The following is a 26504-nucleotide window of genomic DNA, read 5'->3' as shown; positions in this document are numbered from 1 at the left end:
CACTTCATCACCAGCTCATCACCACTTCATCACCAGCTCATCACCAGCTCATCACCAGTTCATCACCAGCTCATCACCACTTCATCACCAGCTCATCACCAGCTCATCACCAGCTCATCACCACTTCATCACCAGCTCATCACCAGCTCATCACCACTTCATCACCAGCTCATCACCAGCTCATCACCAGCTCATCACCAGCTCATCACCAGTTCATCACCACTTCATCACCACTTCATCACCACCAGCTCATCACCACTTCATCACCAGCTCACCACCAGTTCACCACCACTTCATCACCACTTCATCACCAGCTCATCACCACTTCATCACCAGCTCATCACCAGTTCATCACCAGTTCATCACCAGCTCATCACCAGCTCATCACCAGCTCATCACCACTTCATCACCAGCTCATCACCACTTCATCACCAGCTCATCACCACTTCATCACCAGTTCATCACCACTTCATCACCACTTCATCACCAGCTCATCACCACTTCATCACCACTTCATCACCACTTCATCACCAGCTCATCACCACTTCATCACCAGTTCATCACCACTTCATCACCACTTCATCACCAGCTCATCACCACTTCATCACCAGCTCATCACCAGTTCATCACCAGTTCATCACCAGCTCATCACCAGCTCATCACCACTTCATCACCAGCTCATCACCACTTCATCACCAGCTCATCACCAGCTCATCACCACTTCATCACCAGCTCATCACCACTTCATCACCAGTTCATCACCAGTTCATCACCAGTTCATCACCACTTCATCACCAGCTCATCACCAGCTCATCACCAGCTCATCACCACTTCATCACCAGTTCATCACCACTTCATCACCAGTTCATCACCACTTCATCACCAGCTCATCACCACTTCATCACCACTTCATCACCACTTCTTCACCACTTCATCACCACTTCATCACCACTTCATCTTCACTTCATCACCAGTATTTTTAACGACTCTTTAAAGCAGCTAAAGGAGTAAACAGAGGGAACCTGAACGATGCCTTCATGAAACCCTGTTTTTCCTGCAGTTTTGGCCATTTCAGCCATTTATTGGTGGTTTGGGTCAATATCTGACCTCTGACCTCAAATATCTGATTCTGAGGTCAGATATTGACCTCTGACCTCAGAATCAGATATTTGGACTTGTGGGACGTTCAAACATTCATTCCTGGAGGTTTCTGACCCTGATGGACCACCGCCCCCCCCAGCCCCCACTGATAAACCTCAGGTTCTCCCCCTCCTCCGGCTGCCTGAGCCTCCCGACCTCATTCCACATCTTCCATAAGAAAATCCCAGCGGGAAAGGGTCAGGAAGTGGCATATTTGTTCCAAAGCAGATTCCACAAATACCAGAGTGAGACCTAAAGGGAGAGGCCCGTTTCCTGTTGTTCCCGGCCGGCCTGTTAAGACAAGTGGAGATGGCTCCGGCCCGGCTCTCGGCTCCGGCCCGGCTCTCCGGATCCAGGCTCCTCCGATGTGGATCCCGGCTGCCGCTCTCTCGGACCGCGGCCGTCTGCGTCGCATTAATGGGCCGACGTGTCCGTTTAACTGCTTCCGCTGTGTGTTGGGAGTTTTACGAGTGCGGTTGTGGGAACGCCGCGGTGCCACACAGGGAGGATTCCAGCTCCCGCTGCCACGGTTCCGCACGGCGGGAATATTTCGCGTCACGCTTTGTTTGGGGGCAAATGACAGGCCTCCGCTGGGGCGGGGACGCTCCCCGAACACATCCTGAACCCAAAAATACCAGCTTCCACATCTGCACATGAAGGCATCACACATGTTTCCATTCAGTCCGAGCTTCCAGAAGCCTTCTGACACGGAAACCTCGGAATCATCACACAGTGCCCGACCCACTTTAAGCAACATGAGGAAAGACGTGGTGATGACGTCATCCGTCAGGGCGGGGTCGCGCTTACGTAAACAGCGTTTGCTCGCCATCGTGAGGAGGACACTCCGGAGGACAGTCACCTGTCCCGGAAGTTCAGAACCCATCCCAGTCAGCCCGACTGTGGAATACCGAGGACAAATTGGACAGAAGGGGTGAAGAGGAGGTAAAAAAGATCAAAGAACGCTGCATAAATGGGAAGAGGAGCAACAAAGGGTTAAAGGAAAAGTGGAGGGAAGCGGGAAAATATTCCCAAAAAGCTGCTGAGAATAAAGAATAAAGACGGACGGATGAACTGAGAGTCAGTGAACCGGAGACGACGACCTCGTCCTCCCAGTCCCAGCTGCTGATTTATACTGGTGTGTTTATGACACACACACACACACACACACACACACACACACACACGTCTCTCCAATAAAGACTTTTCCCATTGTGGTTCTGCAGTAATTAGGCGCCGCGCCGCTGAACGATGGCGTGCTCGTTAGATTTTCCACTCCCGTCCGGGTCCAACCGGGAATGTTTCTTTGTGGAATGCAGCCGAGGTAAAAGTCCGAAAAAGTTTCGTTTACAGTTAAAGAATCTGCTGGAGCGGAGATTCTGGAGAAGTGGAAGCCAGTTAAGTCAGAATTGCTTCCTGAATGGGTCGGAATAACAAACGGCGTGCCAAAGTTAACAGGCGGGATTGCGGGTATTCCGGCAATGAGGGAGACTGGGAGCTGATTGGAGATCCTCTCCTGGATCGATTTGGGTTTTGCTGTTTCATGGTGAAGCTGAGGAAGCAGCCGGAATGTTCAGGCTGGTTGAATGCAGCACTTCAGGTTTGACCGGAACAACTTCCGAGCTCCGAGCTCAGCAGCCGCCTGCGCGTTGGGAATTTTGCAGTTTACGGCTGCAAGGAGGCGAAATCCTCGGAAGCGGAGCGAAAATGTGCCGGGTTCTGCTCCGAACTGGGTGAATTCCAGTGGCTGTCCTGGGAATATCTGGAATGTGGCTGCATCCTTGTCTTCTGGGAGGTTATTCCTCTCATCCTCACCCTGCCATTTAAGGAATTCTCCATCAGCGATAACGATGTGACACCTGTCTCACAGATCCGAGAGCTGAACTCTGACCTTTGACCCCCCATCACTGAACCTCTGAAGGAGCGCCATTGCTTTCAGGAATTCCTCCTCCCTGCAGGACGAGCCGGAGCGTTCGGGAACAGAGTGAGCGGACGGAGCGACGGCTGTGTAACAGGCCGACACAGCGGCGTGTGTGTTGCCCGCGCAGCACTTCCTGTTTGCACATGACCCCTCACATGACACACAGTAGGTCTCTTGTCCACGGACACATTTTTCCCAGAGAGCTCAAGGCGCACGGGAAAAACACGGCCACACGGGAGCCACGCCCCGCCTCCCGGAGCAGATGGATCCGACGGTGCCGCTGGAGACGGGCAGAACCAGAACTCTTTCACGGAATTAGATTGGTAATAAGCCAAGACGTTTGAAGGAACGTTTAAAGACCATTTACACGAGCGCTAACCAGGCAGAACGCCACCAATGCTAAAACTGCTTCCTGCTCGCGGTCTGGTCGCCGTGGCGACAGGTGAGGGGTCAAAAAGACTTTTCCCATCAGGAACACCGAGGACTTAAAACATCCTGACACAGAAAGGAAGTGGCGCTACACTGGACAGGAAGTGGGGCTACACTGGACAGGAAGTGGCGCTACACTGGACAGGAAGTGGAGCTACACTGGACAGGAAGTGGCGCTACACTTTACAGGAAATGGCGCTACACTGGACAGGAAGTGGCGCTACACTGGACAGGAAGTGGCGCTACACTTTACAGGAAGTGGCACTACACTGGACAGGAAGTGGCGCTCCACTGGACAGGAAGTGGCACTTACGTGTGGGCTGTCTCTGCGCTGCCCGTCGGCGTTCCTCAGCCAGCAGCGGCTCAGCTCGCTCAGCTCCAGGATGGGCTGCACCTTCAGCCTCACCGAGTCGCCCGACTGCCGGATCATCTCCACGATCTCGTCCCGCGTCTTGCTCTCCACGTTGCGACCGTTTATCTCCACCAGGCGGTCGCCGGGAACCAGCCCCAGCGCCAGGTCCTTGGTGCCGGCCCCAGGTTCGGCGAAGTGGACCACGCGCCGATACACGCCTCCGTCGGGGCTGCGGTCCAACATGGTGGTGCGGCGCAGCGAGAAGCCGAAGTCGCCGGTGTTGCGGCGCTGCACCTCCAGCTGGCGCGTCTCGGGCGCGCTGGGGGGGACCACGGGGGGCAGCGGCAGCAGGGCGGGGAAGGTCTTCTCAACCACCTCCGGGACGCACACCCTCTTCGCCGCCGCCGCCGCCACCGCCGCCGCCGTCTCTGGCGGCTGCTTCTGGCTGTGCCTGCGGAGCATGCTGAACACCTTGCTCTCCACCTGTGGGGACGGAGCGGCGGAGTTCTGCCCCGAGGGGGTGGAGCCCTCCGACGGGCTCTCCTCTTTGCTCCGCTGGGAGAAGGAGAAGCGTTTCATCATCTGCGAGGAGTTCTGCTTGGCGAGGGACCCGAAGAGCGCCACCCGCTCCCGCACGGAGCCGCGGTCCCTATCCAGGCCCCCGCCGCCCTCCCCCTTCAGGTCGTCGGTCGAGCTGGCGGCGCTCAGCTGGTCGTCCAGGACGACGCTGCTTCTGTTGCTCAGGCCGTCCGACTCCAGGTCGGTGAGGGTCAGCTCGCTGCTGCTCGCCACTTTGATGGGGATGGGGTTGGAGATCTCCAGCTTGGTCTTGGACTCCCGCTTGGCCTCCCGCTTCAGGTTGAAGAAGCCGCGGCGCAGGCTCATCTCCTCCAGGCTGCGCAGCTCCGCCGCCGACATCCGCTCCTTCTTGTCCTTCTTCTCCTTCCTGCTCCCCTCCCGCTCCTTGTCCTTCTTCATCAGGTTAAACATGTCGGCGAATTTCCTTTTCACGGCCGGAGGTCTCGTTTGCGAATCATGGACGAATCCCCTGAGAAGGACGCACGAAAGGGAGATTTTAGCCAGCTGCGATTCCCTCTGGAGTGATAACGATCACATTAATCTGAGTCCAAATCAACTGCAGGAGAACAGAAAGGTTATTAAATAGTCTGCAACACCCCATAAAAACAGGAGCAGCCCAGAAGTCTGGGAATCACACACACGTTTCTCTCCCCCTCAAACCTTTGGAACATCAAATGATTCCTGATAACATATCAGAGACCCAGTCTGCTTCCCATTAACGAGTCTGGAGCCTTAAAGCAGCACTTTAACCGGGTCCTGTGGCGCTCCCACCGCCCGCGGCTCCTCCAGGAGCCTCCGGCCACCACTGACGGATCAAACCCCACACAATGGACGCACCACGAACATCACTTTTGCCCAATATTACTCCGCATTTCCAGGTTAAATCCTCTCGTTTGGAGCCGTTCCTTGCCTCTTCGTGGTGTTTTGTCGCGCTGAGAGGAGGCTAACACCTGACACATGGAGGCTCGGAGCGGCTTTAGCGGCTCGTCCCAGGCTGACAGCGCTAAAAAGGTGTAGCTCGGCGGCTACGTTAGCTAGCCGAGCTACCGTCCGAGCTCCGGAGTCTTTCTGCCCCGTTTAAGAGGGGCAAAAGGCGCAGAAAAAGCACAAATAGCACCGATTTGTTCAACCTTCCCCTCGGCGACGTGACTAGCTAAGTAGCCTAATTGGCTCGCTTGGCTCCCTTCGGTTCGTTGCCCCCGTTTGTTGCTCAAAGCCTGGGACAAACGTTGGATAACCCGGTGAAAATCGATCCGGTCGTCCGGTCTCACTGCCCCCGCGATCATCGCTGTCCCCCTCCGCAGCGGGCGGGCCGATGCGTCCCCTGGGCCGGGGCCAAGCTGTGGATTATCAGGCAGAAATACTCACTGTTCTCCAGAACACAGCTGCTCGGTGTGCGCAGGGAACAGAAGCCGCAGACTGCGGGCGATCGAACCCGGCTGTTGCTTCCAGAGGAGCTCCGGAGCTCTCCGGGCTGGGGCGGGTAAACGGCGACCCCTGCCGGTCACGTCTGGAACTGCAGCCGGTCACTGGGAACCGGCGCGACCAACCTGTTGAAACAAAGATTCTTATCAGCGATTGTTCTCGCAAAAACAAAGTTAGGAGTCACCTCATTAACGCTGCGGAACCCGACACGTGTCTGCTGAATTAAGGTCAGATTCCCAATGATCGTTGGAGGGATAATTGTCTATTCAACTAACCTTCAGGAGATTTCATTATAACATTATCAAAATAACTGGTTTAATGCTCAGCTGCATTTATTAATAATAGTACTGTAGCTGCTGCTACTACTACTGCTGCTACTGCTGCTGCTGCTGCTGCTACTACTGCTGCTGCTGCTGCTACTGTAGCTGCTGCTACTACTACTACTACTGCTGCTACTACTGCTGCTGCTGCTGCTGCTACTACTGCTGCTGCTACTGCTGCTGCTGCTGCTACTGCTGCTGCTGCTGCTACTGCTGCTGCTGCTGCTGCTGCTGCTACTACTGCTGCTGCTACTACTACTGCTGCTGCTGCTACTACTGCTGCTGCTACTACTACTGCTGCTGCCGCTGCTGCTGCTACTACTACTACTGCTGCTGCTGCTGCTACTGCTGCTGCTGCTGCTGCTGCTACTGTAGCTGTTGCTACTACTGCTGCTGCTGCTGCTGCTACTACTACTACTACTACTACTGCTGCTGCTGCTGCTACTGTAGCTGCTGCTACTACTACTACTACTGCTGTTGCTGCTGCTACTACTGCTGCTGCTGCTGCTGCTGCTACTACTGCTGCTGCTCTGCTGCTGCTGCTGCTACTGCTGCTACTACTACTGCTGCTGCTGCTGCTACTGTAGCTGCTGCTACTACTACTGCTGCTGCTCTGCTGCTGCTGCTACTACTACTACTACTGCTGCTGCTCTGCTGCTGCTGCTGCCGCTGCTGTAGCTACTGTTGCTGCTGCTGCTGCTGCTACTGCTGTTGCTACTGCTGCTGCTGCTGCTACTGCTTCTGCTGCTACTGTTGCTGCTACTGTTGCTGCTGCTACTGCTGCTACTGCTGCTGCTACTACTGCTGCTACTGCTGTGCTGCTGCTGCTGCTGCGCTGCTGCTGCTACTGTTGCTGCTACTGTTGCTGCTGCTACTGCTGCTACTGCTACTACTGCTGCTGCTGCTGCTACTACTGCTGCTACTACTACTGCTGCTGCTGCTGCTACTGCTGCTGCTACTGCTGCTGCTGCTGCTACTGCTGCTGCTGCTGCTGCTGCTACTGCTGCTGCTGCTGCTACTGCTGCTGCTGCTGCTACTACTACTGCTGCTGCTGCTGCTACTACTACTGCTGCTGCTGCTACTACTACTGCTGCTGCGCTGCTGCTGCTGCTGCTGCTACTGCTGCTGCTACTGCTGCTGCTACTGCTGCTGCTGCTGCTGCTGCTACTGCTGCTGCTGCTGCTGCTGCTGCTCTGCTGCTGTTGCTGCTGCTGCTACTGAGGAGGTGTTGCCATGTGTCGCACAGGTAACTCCCGTGATCACACTTACGTAGTTCATGCGGGGGCCTTTATGCTTTTTTTATATTTCTACAAATCCATACAAACAAGTTCCTCAACAATGTTTTATTTATTATTATTATTTTAATCACGAGTCTTTAGTTCTGCAACTGTCGGTCTGTTGCACTGCACCATCCAGCCAGCAGGTGGCAGCATTCACGCTGCTGTTTGCTACGGTGGCCGACAGGGACAAATGAAGGACAAAAGAGTAAACGCAAAACCCAGAAACGCATTCAAACAAATGCAACAGAAAAACGCAGAGGAACATTTTGCTCCAAAACACCCAAAACAGAGAAATAAGAGAGGATATGAAGGTAGATGAGCCGGGCTTCTTTTAAATGTCCACAGACGGTTCACAGACATTGATGACTTTAGGATCTGGTCCCTGATGCCACCTTCCTGCTCGACCATCGACACCAGGACAACCGGGAAACACCGGAGTAAAGAGACATGAGGACTTTCTGTTCAAAGCATTTTATTGTGGAGAAAGATTCAAAGTTCTTCAGTCAGAATCGAAGTTTTAAAAAAAATCTTCAGGAAACTAAGAATGTAAAATGTTTCCAGAATGATGTCAGGTCTGACAAAAGGTCTGATTCTCTGAGGCCATAATTTGACATCCTGCTGATTTCTAATCTGGATCAGCGGTCCTGCTCAATCTGGTTCACGACTAATCTATCATCCCAATAAAGAAAAGGTGATGAAACGCTTTTAAAACGCCTTTTAATAAGGAACACAAAGTAGAGGAGCATCAGAGGAACAACAGAGGAACATCAGAGGAACAGCAGAGGAGCAGCAGAGGAGCAGCAGAGGAGCAACAGAGGAGCAGCAGAGGAGCAACAGAGGAGCAGCAGAGGAGCATCAGAGGAGCATCAGAGGAGCATCAGAGGAGCATCAGAGGAGCAGCAGAGGAGCAGCAGAGGAGCAGCAGAGGAGCATCAGAGGAGCAGCAGAGGAGCATCAGAGGAGCATCAGAGGAGCATCAGAGGAGCAGCAGAGGAGCATCAGAGGAGCATCAGAGGAACAACAGAGGAGCAGCAGAGGAGCAGCAGAGGAGCATCAGAGGAGCAACAGAGGAGCAGCAGAGGAGCAGCAGAGGAGCAGCAGAGGAGCATCAGAGGAGCATCAGAGGAGCATCAGAGGAGCATCAGAGGAGCATCAGAGGAGCAGCAGAGGAACAACAGAGGAACAACAGAGGAGCATCAGAGGAGCATCAGAGGAGCATCAGAGGAGCATCAGAGGAGCAGCAGAGGAGCAGCAGAGGAGCAGCAGAGGAGCATCAGAGGAGCAGCAGAGGAGCATCAGAGGAGCATCAGAGGAGCATCAGAGGAGCAGCAGAGGAGCATCAGAGGAGCATCAGAGGAACAACAGAGGAGCAGCAGAGGAGCAGCAGAGGAGCATCAGAGGAGCAACAGAGGAGCAGCAGAGGAGCATCAGAGGAGCATCAGAGGAGCATCAGAGGAGCATCAGAGGAGCAGCAGAGGAGCATCAGAGGAGCAGCAGAGGAGCAGCAGAGGAGCATCAGAGGAGCAGCAGAGGAGCAGCAGAGGAGCATCAGAGGAGCAGCAGAGGAGCAGCAGAGGAGCAGCAGAGGAGCAGCAGAGGAGCATCAGAGGAGCAGCAGAGGAGCAGCAGAGGAGCAGCAGAGGAGCATCAGAGGAGCAGCAGAGGAGCAGCAGAGGAGCATCAGAGGAGCAGCAGAGGAGCAGCAGAGGAGCAGCAGAGGAGCATCAGAGGAGCATCAGAGGAGCATCAGAGGAGCAGCAGAGGAGCAGCAGAGGAGCAGCAGAGGAGCATCAGAGGAACAGCAGAGGAGCAGCAGAGGAGCAGCAGAGGAGCAGCAGAGGAGCAGCAGAGGAGCAGCCTGGTGGACGCGGGAGCCGTGGCTACAGGACCACAGAGGTCAGGCTGATGTCGCCGTCGACCTCCAGCATGTTGACGAGCTGCAGGGGGTTCAGGCGGTATCTGAAGGTGGTCTGGGTCCCGTTGCCAATGATCCTGAAGGAATGAGGCTCGCAGATGATCACCAGCTGGGGGAGCAAATCAGAGGTCACCGGAGGTCATCGACTTCAAAGAACAACTGATCAAGGTCAACATCAAAGCGGTTATTAATGGTGAACGTCCCAACTCGCCACTCCGGCTGCTGGAGCTGGAACCTGGGATTGGGCTCGTTCCTTCCGCACATTCCGCGGCGTGTTTGTGGCCGTACCGTGAACGACTGCCCCCTGCGGAAGGTCATCCCTCCACTGCGCTCCTCGGAGCCCCAGCGACCCTGCTGACGGTCGTTCCGGACCACCGTGTTTTCGTCAAAGCGAGGATTGTAGTGCAGAGCGATGCTGGAGCCCTGGAGCAGGTTCACGTGAAACCTGACAGAAGGAACCAAGTCACAGCGCAGCACAGTCGCAGGTCAAAGGTCAGCCTCAACATTCCCGGGACTTCCAAGATTAACACACAACCCAAGATCTTGTTTAACTTCCTAAATTAACCACAGCCAGTTCCTACTGGCAGCCAGAATCTTTCAAATTCCCAAAGCACAACATGGAAGAGGCTAGCATTCCTGCTAACAGGCAGGTGAGCTGGGAGCAGCACGGACTCAATAGGAGGGAGCCTGACCTGCTTGCGTTGGGATTAATGTTCCCCTGGATGGTGATGGTCCGGCCCTGTCTCAGCCCGCCGCTGATGGCGCTCTTGTAGGGAACCGCCTGGAAGACCAGGAGCGTTAGGAAAGAACAAGCTAAAGGGAGCAGCACTGGGAACTCACCAGCACTGGTGGAAATCCAGGCTGGGCTGGAAACCCAGGCTGGGCTGGAAATCCTGGAAATCCGGGCTGGGATGGAAATCCTGGAAATCCGGGCTGGGTTGGAAATCCGGGCTGGGTTGGAAATCCGGGCTGGGTTGGAAATCCTGGAAATCCAGGCTGGGCCGGGAATCCTGGAAATCCAGACTGGGCCGGGAATCCGAAAGAAGGGACGCAGGCCTGTGTGACAGCCGATGAAACACCAGAAGGGGTCACTGGCTGCCGTATTCCCATGACAAACTCACCGAAATGAGTCCTCACCCCGCCGCTCTGGAAGTCAACGGAGGAAATTTCCACGTTCCCGTCCACTGAGATGGTGTCCACATGGCTGATTGGGATGCGATGTGTGAAGTCCATGAAGAAGGAGCCATTGACGTTCAGCTGCAGACACACAAGAGACCTCAGGTGTGAGGAGACACATCCAGCCCCAGGAGACGGGCACATCCCAGCCAACACACCTGGTAGGAATCTTGGGAGACGGTGATGAGCAGGGTGAAGGGAGCGCCGGGAGCAAAGGGAGAGGTGTAGTTCCGCTCTTCAATGCCCCACACGTCGTGCTGCTGGGTGTTGAGCACCACGTAATAGGGCTGACTGTCAAACCGCGGGTTGATGTGAAGAGCGACGTTGGCGTTGCTCCTGGAGCCACACTGGAGGTTCACGTGGAATCTGGGGGTCAGCGGGAATTATGAATTATGAGGCTAAAACCAGGAGCAGCTTCCGAATCACATGACTACATCTGTGTTTGAATCCAAACCTCTGGGCTCCATGAGAAACTCGGCCAGTGATGGTGATGTTCTTCCCCTTCTGTAGACCTCCATGGATGGATCCAGTGAAGGGGATCCTCTGAGGAGAGCAACGCTGTCACCTTCCATCGCTCATTAAACTCATTAAAACCGGGTTAAAGACGCGCTTAGAGTGAAAATATCACGTGTCACTATTCAGGAAAATGAAGAGACTCGGGCAGATATGATCGTCTGAAATATTCTATCTGGAAAAACGTTCAAATAATATAAAAAAATACGTTCTTAATAAGAAAACGTTATCTTATAACGTTTTACATTAAAAGTTGGTTTCGGTTTTGTCGTCACCGGAAGTGGTCCGACATTTGAGAGAAAAAACAATTTTGATTTTATGTTTTTTAAAGTTTAGACTTTCCATAAATGCGCTGTCATGAGATATAAAACACACATGGGCAGCACTTTATTTAATAATTTAACAATAAAGGACCGAACATTATCTCATCTGCTGTTTTTTTTCTGTTTTTTTCCAGTCTCGCTGCCAGTAAAATTACTCATAAGTTTCACTTCGTTTTTTTGACGTTTTCTATGCCTTCTGATGCAGAAAACTGCCCATTTCCACACGAAAACGTTCGAATCTACAGACTAAATCGATTCTTATATTACACAACAAAACATTAAAAAGTTGTTTTCCGTTGTCTCATTAAGGATTCAAACACAAAGATGACAGACACAAAAATACCGAAATATTCATTCACTCACCGGATTATAAAAAGGCGTCTGCTGATTAAAAGCCATTCTGAGCTGTAAACGCGTCGTTTAAGGTTCGTTTTTTATTTATGGGTTCTGATCTCCAGTGGGCGTCGATCAGGAGCCTCTTATTTTCCTACCGGAAGTACCCGTCAAACCACTTCCGCTTCAGAGCAGAAGCACTATTATTGCGCTCCGCCGCCCAGTCGTTTATTTGTGTGTTAAATATAATATAGAATTATGAAAGGGAGCGAAATCTGAAAAATAAAGAGTAATTTTGTAGACACAAATAATCAACAGCAGAAAATCCCCACTGTGATAGATGGAAAAAGCACCTTTATTCTTTTATTCTGTGAGGGACCAGCTCATAATTGTTAATGTTTTGTAAGTATAACCGCAAAGTCAGGTGCATGGACCCTTTGTAGGTGAACCAGGACGTATGAGGCCTTGAGATCGCGAGGCCGCTATTTATTGCAGCAAATAAAAACTGGGATTGAATGTTGAGTTGCGCAATTCAGGATGTGAAGCTCGACGAGCAAACAGAAGAGTTCAAAGTCACAAAACTGGTGGAAGATTAAACTGCTGCTGCTGCACTTTGGAACTCTGCCGTTTGTCCAGAGTTTCGCCATCAGTTTGACTCTTAATAAGATCTTTTAACGCTGCTACAAATAAAAATCTCAAAGTGGAAACTAACTTCATGTAAATGACGTCAACGGCAGCACAGATTTTAGCCGAGTCTGTCAGCTTTATTATCTTATATTGTTCAGAGCCAAAAAAATTACAAAAATAACATCTGTACAAAAATACTCTACAGGACAAAATGCCCACAAATGAGAAAGGTAAAAACAGGAAGTGAACCCAAGAACAGCAGTTAAAAACTGGAAGCTGCATATAAATAAACTAGTTGATTAACTAGATCCTCCAGTAGCAGACACACATCGTTGTACTTCTATCCTTGTGAGGACTTCCATGACATAATTATTCCCCAGATCATTACTTTAACCTTAACGAGCCAAAATGTCCTCATATTGCTGCTAGAATGAGTATTGTGGTACTCAAAATGTAGCAAGTACTAGAACACACACACACACACACAGGAAGTAAACTAAAACCAACTGAATACACACGATGTGGCATCACCCCATTATTATTATTATTATCTTTCACAACAGTATTAATATTATTGTAGTTTACAGAACTGCATTTCATTGAAACCTGCTCAACAATAACTTAAACACTGCAATTTAAAAAGAATCTGTACATTTAAAAGTTGCCACTTAAAAACCTCCTTTATAACTGGTAGTTTCTGTTAGCGAAGCCACCACAGCGAACTACCTGCTAGCTACCAGTTAGCTGGTAGCTAACTACCAGAAAAAGCAGGATTTCCGTTTTATTCCCAGGATTTATCCTCCTGTTGTCGTTCTGGGGGAATGTGAGTCCTAAATTTTGCTGATCTGTTGGTAATTTCATTTTGGTGAGATTTGGTTTCATTGCCATGTTGTCTTTGTCGTCACGGTAACGACGGTAAATTAATCTTTGCTCAAGGTGTCGAAAGGAAAGTAAACAGGACGATCCCGATGACAGAGGATTCTGATGATGATGGTGGTTGGACAGCCTTCATCATCAGAAGAATGAGAAGGAGAAGACGCCAGAAACCCCCCAGGAGGAATCAGTGGGACAGAAAACCGGAGAACCGGAGTCATGACTGGGACCTGAAGACGCCCTGGTTTTTCCTGGTTCCACCTCAGAGCGGATCGATCCAGAAATCCATCAACAGGGAAATTTAAACGATTCACATTTTTCCAAAATGATATTTACAAATTCAGCTTTCTCTCGGCTCTGACAGGAAGTCCTCAGGTGTCCCGGGTGGACTTATTTACGACTCGTATTCCGTGTTCTTCCGGAAATGTCCGGGGTGGGAGAGCCGGCGGTTCAGCTTGGGGAGTCGCTCCAACATTCCCGCCAGTTGAGTGAAGGTCGGCCGTTCGCTTGCCCCCGCCGACCAGCAGGCTGACAGGATTTCCTGTCGGGAAGAAGAGACGGATGTAAATAAAGAGAAACGCTTCTGCTAGCTGCGCTAGCTAAGGTGCGGAGACGAGCGAGACTCACCGTGATCTCCTTCCCCACGTTGGCTGCTGCCAGCACCTGCTTGATGCCCTCGCTGCTGCCAAAGAGCCAGATTTTAGCCTCCACAGGCTGGTTGGTGAGTGGCCAGTCCCCCACCTGGAGCTCGTACCAGATTGTGCTGAAATTATATTAAAAAATTGCATCCAACTGAATAATAACCAAAAGGTTCATCGCGACAGTGGTGTAAATGGTGGAATGCTGCCCCCTGGGGCACAAAGGTGGAAGTGCACACACAAGCGGAAAAATCACAGCTAATAAATACCCGAAAGCGTAAACGTCAGCAGCTCTGGAAAAGGGCAGCTGGTCCTCTTCCACTTCTGGGCTCATCTGCCTCACGATCTCTGGAGCCAAGTAGTAGAGCCAACCGCGGGGAATCCGCAGCACGTTCTTCCTCCTGAAGGGCGGAAACAGCCGCGTGAGCGGAGACGACGCCCGAGGGGCCGCGACCGTGTGACGACGGCGTTCGTGCGGAGCCTCACCTGCCCTCCTGGACCAGCCCCGACATCCCGAACAAGCCGAAGTCTGTGATCACCACTTTGTTGGTGTCGTAAAACACGTTCTTGGACTTCAGGTCCTTGTGCACGATGCCCTTGGCGTGAAGGTAACTCATCCCCTGAAGGCCACACATGTTCCAAATAACCATTTACATCTTTTAACCATTTCTTTTCCATTTCATCTCTTACAAACGTCAATAATTAACGATCTGAGAGTAGCAGCAGCGATATGAAATGCAGGAATTTTCCTGGACGGGTTCCAGGGACCTGGAGGAGGTTTTCCTTACGTTGACGATGTCCTGGGCGATCTGCCTGGTTTTATTGACTTCCAGCATGTGCGCCCGCTCTCGGACCATCGAGTACAGCGTCAGGCCTTTGCAGAAGCTGCAGCGAAAACACGCAGCGGTCAGACGCTCAGCGACCACGACTCAAAAGACCCGAGCGAGCGCGCGCGGCGGCCGCACCTGGTGATGATGGCGAGGTGCGGCGGCACCATGCAGGCGCCCATGAACAAGATGACGTTCTCGTGCCGCGTCTGCCTGTAGTTCATCACCTCCTTCTTGAAGAGCTTCAGGTGGTCCTGGTTGTTGCCGTCGACCTCCAGCAGGCGGATGGCCACCTCGCCGTGCCAGCGGCCCTTGTGCACCTTCCCCCAGCGACCCTGAGCGGCCACAGCGTCAGAACCTGCTCCTAACGGGATCAAGCCCCGCCCCCTCGACGCTCACCTTGCCGATGAGATCTCCCAGCTGCAGCTGCTCGTAGGGGATGTCCCACTCCTGCAGGTAGACGCTGGTCTGGCTGATCTTACGGGAGATGAGACCCCGCAAGCGCCTGATGGACGACGGCAGCTCCTCCAGGCCGTCCTCGTCCTCCAGGCTCTGCTGCCGCTCCACCGCTTCCTCCTCGTCCTCGGCGGGAGACTCCGCCCCTTCCAGCTCCTGAAACAGATGTTCTTTATGAACGAATCTGCACGTTTTTAAATCAACAGTTTTGTAGTTTATTAGTTTCACTGACTCAAAGAGGGCGTGGCTAATTTAACCGGCGGGTCTGGGTGGATTAAGAGTAACTAACTAACAAAACGCTTGGTTGTAGAAGGTTTTGATTCACAATCTTCTCCAGTTTGGATCCAACCCCAACCCTGCTCCAGCACTCACCCCTACCTGGTTGTCTGCAGCCATCGTCTGCATCTCCGTGGCAACAGGCTGGGGCTGACTAACAGGAAAACCACAGACACAAGCAGCGGATTATTTCCAGGCCTCTCTGATCAGATAACAGCTAAACCTACAGAGATTATGATCTAGAATAAAGTAAAAGATTTTTTGTTCCTCATTACGAGACGAGCAGAACAATTATGAAACAACAGCAGCAGAAGTGATTAAAGGAAACGCTGACACCTCGTAATGAGGCAGAAATGTTCATAATTTAATGTTTGACTGGTTCAATAAGGAGAAGGGAAGTAAAGCGCTGTGCTGCCCCTGCTGGGCGGAGAGTGTCGGTGCACGTTACCCCTGATCAAGATGGCTGCCGACGGGCGGCGCAGCAGGAACGTCTGTTGGGAAGATCAGATGGTCACCGACATGATGCTCCGCGTTAGCGACGGAGCGTTGGAGACGGGATGCGCGTGTGTACCTGGGAAATAGAAGCAGTTGTTTTCCCGGGACCACTGGGATGAGGGGTTGGGTGGGGGGGTGGTGCTGATGCTGGAGGGGTCACTCTGCTGGAGGTGTGCCGGGGAGGAGGGTGCAGAGGAGGTGGCCGAGGAGGCGTTGCTGCTGGAGTCCATCTGGTGGATCGTAGGGGCGGGCTCCTACACACACACACACACACACACGCACACACACACACACACACACACACACACGCACGCACACACACACACGCACACACACCACACACACACACACACACACACACACAGCTCTTCGTTACTGGTGCCCTGAGTGAGAAAGGGCCAGATTAGGGCGGATTAAAGCTCGCTCACCCGTCTGTTCATCATCTTCGGTAAAGTTCCGAACTGCAGCGGGATTTCGGCGGTCCGATCGATCCGATTATTGATGTCGGATGGCACAGACTCGGCCCGGCGCATCCGTGGCACTGGAGTCCAAACAAAAACCCAGCGGTGTTAAAGAGGAGAAACTCTGAGCTTTAAAGCTTTAGTCCAGTAAATAAAAGAGAACGAGCGGATCTCACGTGTGAAGAAGGAGATCCTGCACGATGGAGCATCTTTGGTACATTTGTTGTGGCACTTTAACCTACGGAGATGAATGAATGAGTGGATGATGGAGGGAGGGAGGGATGGATGATGGAGGGATGGGTGGATGATGGATGGGAGGATGGATGGGAGGATGGATGGGATGGATGGATGATGGATGAATGGATGGATGAGTGGGTGGATGGATGAGTGGGTGGATGGATGGATGGATGGATGGATGGATGGTGGATGGATGGTGGATGGATGGATGGTGGATGGATGGATGGTGGATGATGGATGGATGGTGGATGATGGATGATGGATGGATGATGGATGGATGGATGGATGGATGGATGATGGATGGATGGTGGATGGAGGGATGATGGATGGATGGTGGATGGATGGAGGGATGGATGGATGATGGGTGGATGGGTGGATGATGGATGGATGAGTGGTTGGATGGATGGTGGATGGATGGTGGATGGATGGATGATGGGTGGATGATGGGTGGATGATGGATGGATGATGGGTGGATGAGTGGATGATGGATGGATGATGGAGGGGTGGATGGGGGGGGCCAGGAGGCCCCGGCTGTCTTACTTGCAGTGTTTGCATTTGACGCCGAACATCATGCCCCTGCGACACACCTGACACGTCTGCGAGAGCCACGACTTTGTGGAGAACCTGTGAGGAGCCAGAGGAAGAAGCGGCTGCTGTCAGAGGCCGAGGAGAGGACCCCCCCCCCACCATCCCCCCCCCCAGGTGAGCTGGGACTGACCTGTGCGTCACCGCCAGCCCGATGTCTCTCCTGGGCGTCTGAGGGGAGCGCCTGTACGGGGCTGTGGGGGCAGCAGGTGTCAGACACAGACGACTCAAACAAACGCCGGCTGCCGTGTTACTGGGACTCACTGTTGGGCGTGGAGGGGGTGGCGGGGGCGGGGCCGGGGGCGGGGCCCGGGGTCCGGATCGCCGGCAGCGGAGACCGCAGGGCCGCGTCCTCGGGGCCGTTCCTACTGCCATTGACCTGAAGAGCCGCCAAGACTTTGCTCTTCTTACAGGACCTGCAGGAACAGGGAGGAACCGCCCAGAGCAGCGAGCGGTAATTACACGTTTATAATCGTTACTATTCACTCTGCGGCGATGTCGGAGAGGCCTCTGGAACCGACCGCGGCGTCCCCGGCTCCTCGATGCGATGGGCCAGCTGGGACTCCTGGCTCTTGCTCCTCATCATCGTGATGTTGGGGAACAGCTGTAAGAGCTTGCGCGCCGTCGGCGGCGTGTGGGAGCTCTTGGTGGGAGGGGCCTTGGCGGTCCGCACGTAGAGCGGAGCGCTCGGCTCCACATCGGCGCCCTCGGCGGAGTCGTCGGGTCTCCGGGCGTCTGAACACGGCACCACCGAGATGGAGATGGAGCGGCCGTGCGAGGCGGCGGGCTGCGGGGGGCTGCAGAGGGGGGGGCCGCTGGGGGCAAACACCTCGGCGTCCTGCTGCTCCGGGCCGCAGGCGTCCGACCCGACGTTCCCTTCGGGAGCAGGAATCCCAGTTTCACATTCCTGACGCTTAATTAACCAATTACTGATGATGTTCACCTGTGTCAGCGGCGCTCTTCAGACAGGAGAGGGCAGCAGTGAGGCGGGGCCGCTCCTCCGAGCCCGAGTTGAGGCGCCTCATGTCTCCCAGCGGCTCCCAGTCACACGTCGGCAGAGCCTCGTCCACGCCGAGGTTCGCTGCTGCGGCCTTGGAGAGATCAGAACCGGTGGTTAGAGCCCGGGAGACGCTCCTGTGGGTCGGATCCAACCCAGAACCTGCGGCAGCTCTGGAACTTCAGACACGAACACGTGAATTAATTATTATTTGAAACAACAAAAACTGGGTTCCTGGAATCTCCGCCAGCATTCGTGTGTGTGTGTGTCTGTGTGTGTGTGTGTGTGTGTGTGTGTGTGGGGGGGGGGGGGGGCAAACAGGCTTAGTCTCCTGGCAACTGGCTGCCCCGTCTTGTGTGCAGTAAGGGAGCCGGGCCGACACAAACAGGTTTTTTCGTGACGTCTGTGGGAAAGGACGACTTTTCCGTTCGGTGGAGAAACTAAAACCTCCGTCTGGTTGCAGGAATTTACTCCAGGGATCGGCGGTTCGGCCGGTCCGACCCTGGAACTGGGCCGACCAGTCGGGCCAGAGGTCAACCCGGCCCCCCAGAGGGTGAAACGTCTCCACGCCTCAGAAATGAGCAGCAATAACGCACCAGAACCGACAGGTTTGGAGGCTTGGGCAGGAACGCTGCTCCGTTGGGAAGCACACTCACACATTCCGATCCCTGGGCATTGCCTGGGCACGTCTGCGCTGCCTGTGCCGACAGGTGGAGGAGGCCCGGGCGGGAAAACACGGAGAACTGGGAGGAACCGGCAGCACCGTGAGCTGCAGAGAGACCACCAGGTCCAGAATCTGACAGCTGAACAAACAGAACTCAGGGTTCGGGCGGAGGGAGGAGGAAAGAGCGCCGCCCTACGTTAGCATGCCGCTAGTGTTAGCATGCCGCTAGTGTTAGCGGCTGAACACGGGGGCCGGTGCTGCTCCCACACAGCAAAATTCCTTAAGATGGCAGGAAGCAGCCAGGAACGCTTCCCAGCCACGTTATCACACTCCCTCCATTTCCTCCCCCCCCCAGCCCCCCCCCCCCCCTTCCTGACACACCAAAGCTGCATCAAACACAGAAGCTGTTTGTGTTCTTCTGGACATTCGACCTGCTGGAGCGGAGTATTATGGGCTGGCTGGCCATTATGGGGGAGGGTAACGCCCAGCTCAGACACCTGACTGGTGTCAAGCCGTCACGTTGTTGTTGTTGAGCCTGGCGTTGCTATAGTGACCGTCTGCTTATTAACAGAAGGGAGTGTTGAAGTTTCTCGTGTCCCTTCCTGTTTAGCAACAGATCCGACACACTTCCTGCACGTGCCCCTCCCCCCCCTGGCTCTGCACGCTAAAAGAGACGCCATCGAAGATGCTAATGCTAATGATGCTAATGAGAGGATGATGGCAGACGGCGCTAAAGAGCACAAACGTGAGTTTTCCCCCAACTTCCAACAACATCCGCTCATGCTACGGGATATTCAGAAACAAGGGTCCGAGACACCAGCCCTGAGGAGCCCCGCGTGTGTTCTGAGGTTTAACGGAGGGTCCGAGTCTGGATCTGGGATCAGAACCACAGTTTTGAGTTCAGCCTCTTCAAATCCTGGTGAATTTCCATTCATTTGTTGTCAGGTTAAAGTGTTTCTAGGAAATTTGGTTCCTTTGGAAAAGGCGTCCCAAACCGGCTCCAGAGTTTTAGAATCCAAAGTGTCACAAGAGCTTTACAAGCACGGTTCCGAGGGACAAATGGATAAAGTGGAGCGTTCCCAGGTGGAGCAGGGAGACTGGGCCTGAGCCCAGATTCTGGACCCAAAGGCACGAGCCCGTGGTGTCGGAGCAGCACCAGGACGCAGTGTGAGGGAACGCCCAGACCAGGAGCTGGGAGAACCTTTGATCTTCTTTGATCTTCCTCAACTACCCGCCTGGACGCCACAGTCAGCTGGGATTGGACTACCGGAACCAGATGGGAAAACATGCACGTTCCAAAAATACGATAAATGAAGCCTGGACTCTTAACGACGACAGAACGGATCATCGGGAGCCAAAAATATCGGGAGCAAAGTTCTGGTTTCACGTCTTTAGTGTGGAAGCAGAAACAGACACCAGCAGGGAGAGAAGATTCCTGCTGGGTGACTCACAGAGTAAAGCCAGGACCAGGACCAGGACCAGGACCAGGACCAGGACCAGGACCAGGACCAGGACCAGGACCAGGACCAGGACCAGGCCACCCAGGGGGACCACCACACCCTTCACACCTGTGGTACCAAATGACCATCTGACCTGGTTTCCACCCTCCTCACAAACACCTGCAGAACTACAAACACCAGAGATCAAAGCAGCTGCCATTTCAAAGGAAACGCCGGATTCTGATTGGCTGCCTGGGCGGGACCTGGAACGCGTGTTCTTCAAGCAGAGAAAAACCTCAAACGTATCGCACGTGACAACAGAACCGTTAGATCAGATCATGTCTGCGGAGGTCACATGACTCACCACGCAGGACAACACGGGCGCTCCTGTTGGACGCTCCTGGTTTGGAGAGAAGTAGCCTCAGCGTTCCGATGCTACATGTGACCCGGCCCCCTCCTCCCGGGTCCCCCTCCTCTCCGGGCCCCCTCCTCCCCGGGCCCCCTCCTCCCGGGTCCCCCTCCTCCCGGGTCCCCCTCCTCCCCGGGCCCCCTCCTCCCCGGGCCCCCTCCTCCACGGGTCCGAACCCGCCTGTCTCCTCCTCAGGAACAAACCTGGGCTAACGCTAAACCTGCCTCTGCCACTGGTGCTCAGTAGTGTCGCTAGCAGAGCTGGTGGGACAAGACGTGGTTGTGTGTGTGTGCGTGTGTGTGTCTGTGTGTGTGTGCACTGGTATGTGCAGCGGCTGGTTGGTTTGGGTGTGTATAAATAGCGCGCTGGGGAGGGACGGAGGCTCGCGGAGCAGCTGACTCAACACATTCTACTGTGGGTGAGTGCTCATCACACTGAAAACATCCCCCAGTCGGCAAAGCTGGCCCACGGCCACGAGAGCGCCCCCTGCAGGCCGCAGCAGCACCGCAGCCCCGCCCCTCAGGGGGACCACCCCAGCCCTGCCAGGGGGGAGACGCAGCGGGGCAACAAGGCACAGCTAGCTGAGATAGCAGCCGCCGTGGCAGAAGGAGCACGGTGAGCACCTGGACCTGCTCTGGACCTGCTCTGGACCTCCTGTGCTGGCCCATGTTCTGGGGCACTGGCCCATGTTCTGGGGTGCTGGTCCATCTCCTGGGGTGCTGGCCCATGTTCTGGGGCGCTGGCCCATGTTCTGGGGTGCTGGCCCAGCTCACGTTGGGTTTAACACAGTTAGACGTGAACATAGAGGCCTCAAGGATCCGTCCTTGTCTAAAACAGACGTACCACGGACCCGTGTCAGCCCCCCCCCTCAAGGTTCAGCCCCCCCCCTCAAGGTTCAGCCCCCCCCCACCAAGGTTCAGCCCCCCCCCTCAAGGTTCAGCCCCCCTCTGCAGACCTGCAGGTTTCAGCCAAACCTAAAGGAACGAATCATTTCCAAACCAACCTTGATCTTCTCGTAAATGTCGAGCGGTGTTTTGCAAACGGGAGGTGAGAAACGAGAGCCCCCCCCCCCCCGATGGTCCCCCCCCCGATGCCCCCCCCCTCAACTTCAATTATGACGCAATTTCAATAAGAAAATGCAAAATCAATATTCTGAAATAACCACCTTTGTTAGCATCAACCAGCAGAGGTCGGGGGTCAAGCGGAGGGCAGGTCAAGGGCGGGGGGGGGGGCAAATGCATGATGTCCCTGACACTTGTCCTCCCCTCCCACCTTCTTTCGCGTCATCTGTGTTTTCTCGCCAAACAGGATGCGCTCAGAATGCGTGGGAGGGAAACCAGAGCTAAATTTAGCCGCGGGTTTGTAAACAAGAAGCTAACGGCGCCCTTCCTCAGATGATCACACGAAACACCCTGGGGCCCAGCTAACAGTGGGACCCCCCCAATATGTTAGATACAGCTTAGACAGCATTCACCATAACCCACCCACACACACACACACACACACAACACACACACACACACACACACACACACACACACACAGAGTGTTTTAAATGTGTGCGATTATCAGTTCATCTCTGCTGCAAGAACCTCCTCATTGACAGAACCTTTACAGGACCTTTACAGGACCTTTTACAGGACCTTTACAGGACCTTTTACAGGACCTTTACAGAACCTTTTACAGGACCTTTTACAGGACCTTTACAGAACCTTTTACAGGACCTTTACAGAACCTTTTACAGGACCTTTTACAGGACCTTTACAGGACCTTTACAGAACCTTTTACAGGACCTTTTACAGGACCTTTACAGGACCTTTACAGAACCTTTTACAGGACCTTTACAGGACCTTTATAGAACCTTTTACAGGACCTTTTACAGGACCTTTACAGGACCTTTTACAGGACCTTTACAGAACCTTTTACAGGACCTTTTACAGGACCTTTACAGAACCTTTTACAGGACCTTTACAGGACCTTTACAGGACCTTTACAGAACCTTTTACAGAACCTTTTACAGGACCTTTACAGGACCTTTTACAGGACCTTTACAGAACCTTTTACAGGACCTTTACAGGACCTTTACAGAACCTTTTACAGGACCTTTTACAGGACCTATCAGAGTCCCTGCTCCCACCCTGGAGCTCTGCTGGGCGGAGCTTGAGGTTTACTCGTTGCTGATTGGCTGAACTGAGAGCAGGTGGACAAGCATTAGCCTAGCGGATGCCGCTGAGGGGTCAGTGCTGAGGGGTCAGTGCTGAGGGGTCAGTGCTGAGGGGTCAGTGCTGAGGGGTCAGTGCTGAGGGGTCGGTGCTGAGGGGTCGGTGCTGAGGTGAGGGGTCGGTGCTGAGGTGAGGGGTCAGTGCTGAGGTGAGGGGTCAGTGCTGAGGGGTTGGTGCTGAGGTGACGGTGCTGAGGGGTCAGTGCTGAGGTGAGGGGTCAGTGCTGAGGTGAGGGGTCAGTGCTGAGGGGTCGGTGCTGAGGGGTCAGTGCTGAGGGGTCCAACCCCAGGAGGGCCAAGTGAGCGGAACGGTCCCAGTAAAGTTCCTGCTCGCCCTACGAGCTCTCCAATCCTGCCCCCCCCCATCTTGGGTCCTTCTTCCACCAGTGGTCTGTGGGGGCTTGGGTTTCTCTGGTGGGCGGCGGCCCGGGGGGGGGTGCTGTGGGGGGGGGGCTGCTGCTCAGCCTCTGGTGCTGCCTCCATCGCTCCATTATTCAAACATCGGCGTCCTTTGCTGGGGGCGACGGGATGGTCGACCTGTTGGTCGCGTTATTCTGGGGGGGGGGGGGGGGGGGGAGTGGGGAGTGGGGGGGGTCTCTGGCCCGTTGCCTGCATCAGTGCGGCGGCGCCACAGCCCAGTCAGACTCATGGGTCCACACGGGGACACAGGACTGAGACGACTGCGGTCCGGAATTTCTTTTAGCTGTTCGCTGAATTTTCACACGTGTGTGTGTGTGTGTGTGTGGGTGTGTGTGTGTGTGGGTGTGTGTGTGTGTGTGCGTGGGTGTGTGTGGGGGTGTGTGCGTGTGTGTGTGTGTGGGTGTGTGTGTGTGTGAGTGTGTGTGTGTGTGTGTGTGTGTGTGGGTGTGTTTCTATATTTGCATACATACCGATGTGTGTGTTCCATTACTGAGGTTGTTTCTTTTGTTTGTTCGCCTTTTTCTTGCTTGTGTGCGTTTTTCAAACGACGCTCAAAAATGTAGCGTAAACGTGTGAAGACGGTGATGCTAAGCTAAGCTAAGCTAAGTTAGCACAATAAGCTATTGGAGCCCTGCTGACTCGGTCAGCCTCCTTTTATTATTAGATTGACCATTTTTACTCGTTACATCCTGATTTGCTGCTTTATTTATTTATTTATTTATTTATTTATTTGCTGCTTAATTAAAGGAGAATCAGAAAAATGTGACATTAAAGTTGTCGGATTTTGGGTTTAAAAAATGTGTTTATGGTTAAAGAAACCTTAAAGATGCAGCTCAACCACATTATTATTCTTTAAATAATGTCTGTTCGGCCCTGAGCAATGCTGGGATGCCGTTGCCATGCCAACGGTTGACCTGAGCTCGTCCCACACCTGTGGCAGCTGATGTTCACCTCTGCAACGAACCGGGTCAGAGGTCACCGTGGAACCAGCCGAACCCGACTCTTGCTTTGAGCGGACTTTAATCGGAACATTTGGTTTAAACGCTGTTCGAACACTTTTAAAATAAAAATCTGTTTGAAGGCTGAAGGTGAAACTGCAAACGTGCCCGAAACCGACCCAAGTCGCCATTTTTATACGACTGCAATAAAAACGTGACCGTAATAAAAACAAACACAGATGGCGACGATTATCTGGGTTTACGGGCCGTTGAGGTTCGGGTAAAGATCCATTTTTGAGCCTTTGGCTGAATTCTTACCATCAACGTGCGGATCTTTGGGCGGGTGAGGTCGGCGGACGCGGCGCATCTGCTCCCGAGTCCCCGCGGGCGGAAGGTGGGGGGGCTGTGGTGCTCCTCGGCCCGGCCCGGCTCGGCTCGGTTCTGGGGCGCTCTGTCCTCCTCTCGGCCCGGATGGTCTCAACGAGCTGCGGACACCTGAACTTCAAACGCGCTCCGACAGTTTCCGCGTTTCCGTCCAGTTTTTGCGGAGTCAAGTTCGCATAAATGAGCGCGGGTTGAATCCACTTCCGGTAAAACCTTTAAACTAAAATAATCCTGGCGCGTATTCAAACGATCACAACAAGCGTAGTTTAAAAGTCTTAACGCGTCACAAATAGCCGTACGAGTGATTAGAATTATCATGAAAACTAATCTTACTACATACACAATAGTCTTTAAGCGCCCAGTTGAAGTTTGCGGCTTTTATTTTGAAAGAATTATTTTATTTTCCGGTATCATCACGCATCTGAACATCGCTGCGCGTCTTCAGCGTTCGTCCCACGTTTACCCGGTTAAATATTAAAACTTTAAAACAGACTTTTACCAAACAGCCCGCGGACGGACACACACACACACACACACACACACACACACACACACACACACACACACACACATTATATATAGTTGTACTGACAAAGTGTATTTTTGTGCCGATTAATCATCCAAATGCTTTGCCCTGTTTTCTTTTTGATTTTTTTAACAAAGCAGCGCCCCCTGCTGTTTCAATGAAGAGATACGAAATTTTTAAAAACTAGGAACATCAACAATATATAAATAATCACCTTTCAACTTGACTAAAGTGGCGCAATAGTCGTTAGTTAGCTTAGCTCATTGACTGGTTAATTATGTGTGTGTTCCACCATAAATGATGAAAACGGGAGAAATATCTCAGGTGGGCGGTGATCAGTACTGAAGGATTATGGGTAGTGTAGTTTTTCAAACAACAGGCGGGGACTCAACATGTAAGTTTGAATCATTTCTTAAAATTATTTTTGATGGTTACTGAGTTATGAAGTCCCTCTGATGACCTTGGACTTAATAAATAAATAAATGAATAAATAAATGGCCACAGGATAGTTTATGCAGTCATTTTTTTAGTCACAGACTTGATTGTTTACAGGTTTGAAGTGAAGTCACTGTACTTTACCTCAGGAATGAAGTGTAATGACATAGTTTGGTCACCTGCGGTGTGACATAGAGGAACAAGTGGCTGGAAGGCCCTGAAGGGTCAGAGGTCATCCTGAAACAGCCGGACGGACGAGAGGCAGCACTTTGGTGAGGGACCGAACTCGAGCTAGCGTGTCGATTCTTCAGATAAGCTAAAGCCATACGGAATAGAATAGAATAATTGGCTTTATTCATGACTTATAAGCATGTTTCTAACATAAAGGGACGTAGTTCAAATCCAAACCAGCAGGGGGCAGTGTATCATTTTGGCTGTAAAGACCGTTTAATGTCAGAATTTCCTGTTATTTCTTATATTTCCCCCATTTTTAAGATCATATTCAGAGGCCTGTTTCCTTATTAATGAATTTACATGTATTACAGTTGAAGTGCAGGATGTTACAGTAATTCTGACGTGATCAAGGCAGATTGTTTGGATGTTTTGGAAAGGAAATCATTTTAATTAAAGGTAATAAGCACCCAGCTAACTAAAGCTAACTAGTGTGTTCATGGATTAGAGCAGTTGGAAGCTCTCAACAGTCTCTGTCAGTGTGGAATTGGGCTGAAGGACAATATGAGCTTCTTTCTTTTCCAAATGTTTATTGGCATGTTTGTCTGAAGCCCAGATCCCGACACCTGCCAGGGGGCGGCGCTAGCGGGGCGACCGACCCGACCGACCCGACCGACCCAACCCACCCTCCAGTCTCCGCTTCGACATCACGGGAATTCTCC

General features: G+C 53.0%; 3 protein-coding genes and 1 long non-coding RNA gene across 8 annotated transcripts in view; all 4 read right to left on the bottom strand.

Moving 5' to 3' along the window:
• Positions 1 to 5944, bottom strand: part of LOC130534495 (unconventional myosin-XVIIIa-like) — a 37360-nt gene extending 31416 nt beyond the window's left edge. Inside the window, 2 exon segments of the mRNA XM_057048650.1 lie at positions 3801 to 4887; positions 5787 to 5944. Of these exon segments, the coding sequence (XP_056904630.1) occupies positions 3801 to 4829 (1029 nt within the window). The 5' untranslated portion in view covers positions 4830 to 4887; positions 5787 to 5944.
• Positions 5945 to 7898: 1954 nt separating this feature from the next.
• On the bottom strand, positions 7899 to 11893 carry LOC130534975 (galectin-9-like). Of its 2 annotated transcripts, XM_057049718.1 has the most exons (9): positions 11734 to 11893; positions 10989 to 11077; positions 10693 to 10900; positions 10496 to 10615; positions 10199 to 10414; positions 10051 to 10139; positions 9647 to 9803; positions 9336 to 9467; positions 7899 to 8058 (listed from the first exon to the last, which is right to left on the bottom strand). In XM_057049718.1, the coding sequence occupies exons 1-9, from the start codon at positions 11767 to 11769 to the stop codon at positions 7933 to 7935; spliced, it is 1173 nt and encodes a 390-aa protein (XP_056905698.1). In that variant the 5' UTR covers positions 11770 to 11893; the 3' UTR covers positions 7899 to 7932. The 2 variants fall into 2 exon arrangements, with proteins under 2 accessions (XP_056905698.1, XP_056905700.1); XM_057049720.1 differs by lacking the exon at positions 7899 to 8058 and having other exon boundaries at positions 9183 to 9467.
• Positions 11894 to 12446: 553 nt separating this feature from the next.
• LOC130534974 (kinase suppressor of Ras 1-like) lies at positions 12447 to 24827 on the bottom strand. Of its 4 annotated transcripts, none has more exons than XM_057049716.1 (18): positions 24585 to 24827; positions 18122 to 18354; positions 17700 to 18054; positions 17443 to 17594; positions 17312 to 17372; positions 17134 to 17217; positions 16533 to 16594; positions 16324 to 16436; positions 15972 to 16149; positions 15849 to 15891; positions 15497 to 15554; positions 15068 to 15280; positions 14807 to 15003; positions 14630 to 14726; positions 14328 to 14461; positions 14111 to 14242; positions 13831 to 13966; positions 12447 to 13744 (listed from the first exon to the last, which is right to left on the bottom strand). In XM_057049716.1, the coding sequence occupies exons 2-18, from the start codon at positions 18201 to 18203 to the stop codon at positions 13598 to 13600; spliced, it is 2244 nt and encodes a 747-aa protein (XP_056905696.1). In that variant the 5' UTR covers positions 18204 to 18354; positions 24585 to 24827; the 3' UTR covers positions 12447 to 13597. The 4 variants fall into 4 exon arrangements, with proteins under 4 accessions (XP_056905696.1, XP_056905695.1, XP_056905694.1 ...); XM_057049715.1 differs by having other exon boundaries at positions 15503 to 15554; positions 18122 to 18269; positions 24585 to 24825; XM_057049714.1 differs by having other exon boundaries at positions 18122 to 18269; positions 24585 to 24824.
• LOC130534976 (uncharacterized) lies at positions 22216 to 22875 on the bottom strand. The gene is made up of 3 exons (XR_008953008.1): positions 22791 to 22875; positions 22631 to 22675; positions 22216 to 22307 (listed from the first exon to the last, which is right to left on the bottom strand). It is a non-coding gene; the product is annotated as an uncharacterized LOC130534976 (long non-coding RNA).
• Positions 24828 to 26504: the final 1677 nt, after the last annotated feature.

Source organism: Takifugu flavidus, chromosome 12 (assembly GCF_003711565.1).
Source record: "Takifugu flavidus isolate HTHZ2018 chromosome 12, ASM371156v2, whole genome shotgun sequence".
NCBI classification, from domain to species: Eukaryota; Metazoa; Chordata; class Actinopteri; order Tetraodontiformes; family Tetraodontidae; genus Takifugu; species Takifugu flavidus.
This window is presented reverse-complemented; position numbering and strand designations above follow the sequence as displayed.

Bases quoted from the DNA above. Each gene is read 5' to 3' on its own strand.
- LOC130534975 (XM_057049718.1), bottom strand. From the start codon at position 11,769: ATGGCTTTTAATCAGCAGACGCCTTTTTATAATCCG. The intron at 11,078-11,733 runs GTGAGTGAATGA...TGCTCTCCTCAG, and splicing joins AGACGCCTTTTTATAATCCG to AGGATCCCCTTCACTGGATC. The intron at 10,616-10,692 runs GTGTGTTGGCTG...GTGTGTCTGCAG, and splicing joins TCTCCCAAGATTCCTACCAG to CTGAACGTCAATGGCTCCTT.
- LOC130534974 (XM_057049714.1), bottom strand. The intron at 15,555-15,848 runs GTAACGTGCACC...TTTTCCTGTTAG, and splicing joins GGCAGCCATCTTGATCAGGG to TCAGCCCCAGCCTGTTGCCA. The intron at 13,967-14,110 runs GTATTTATTAGC...ATATAATTTCAG, and splicing joins GCTGACGTTTACGCTTTCGG to CACAATCTGGTACGAGCTCC.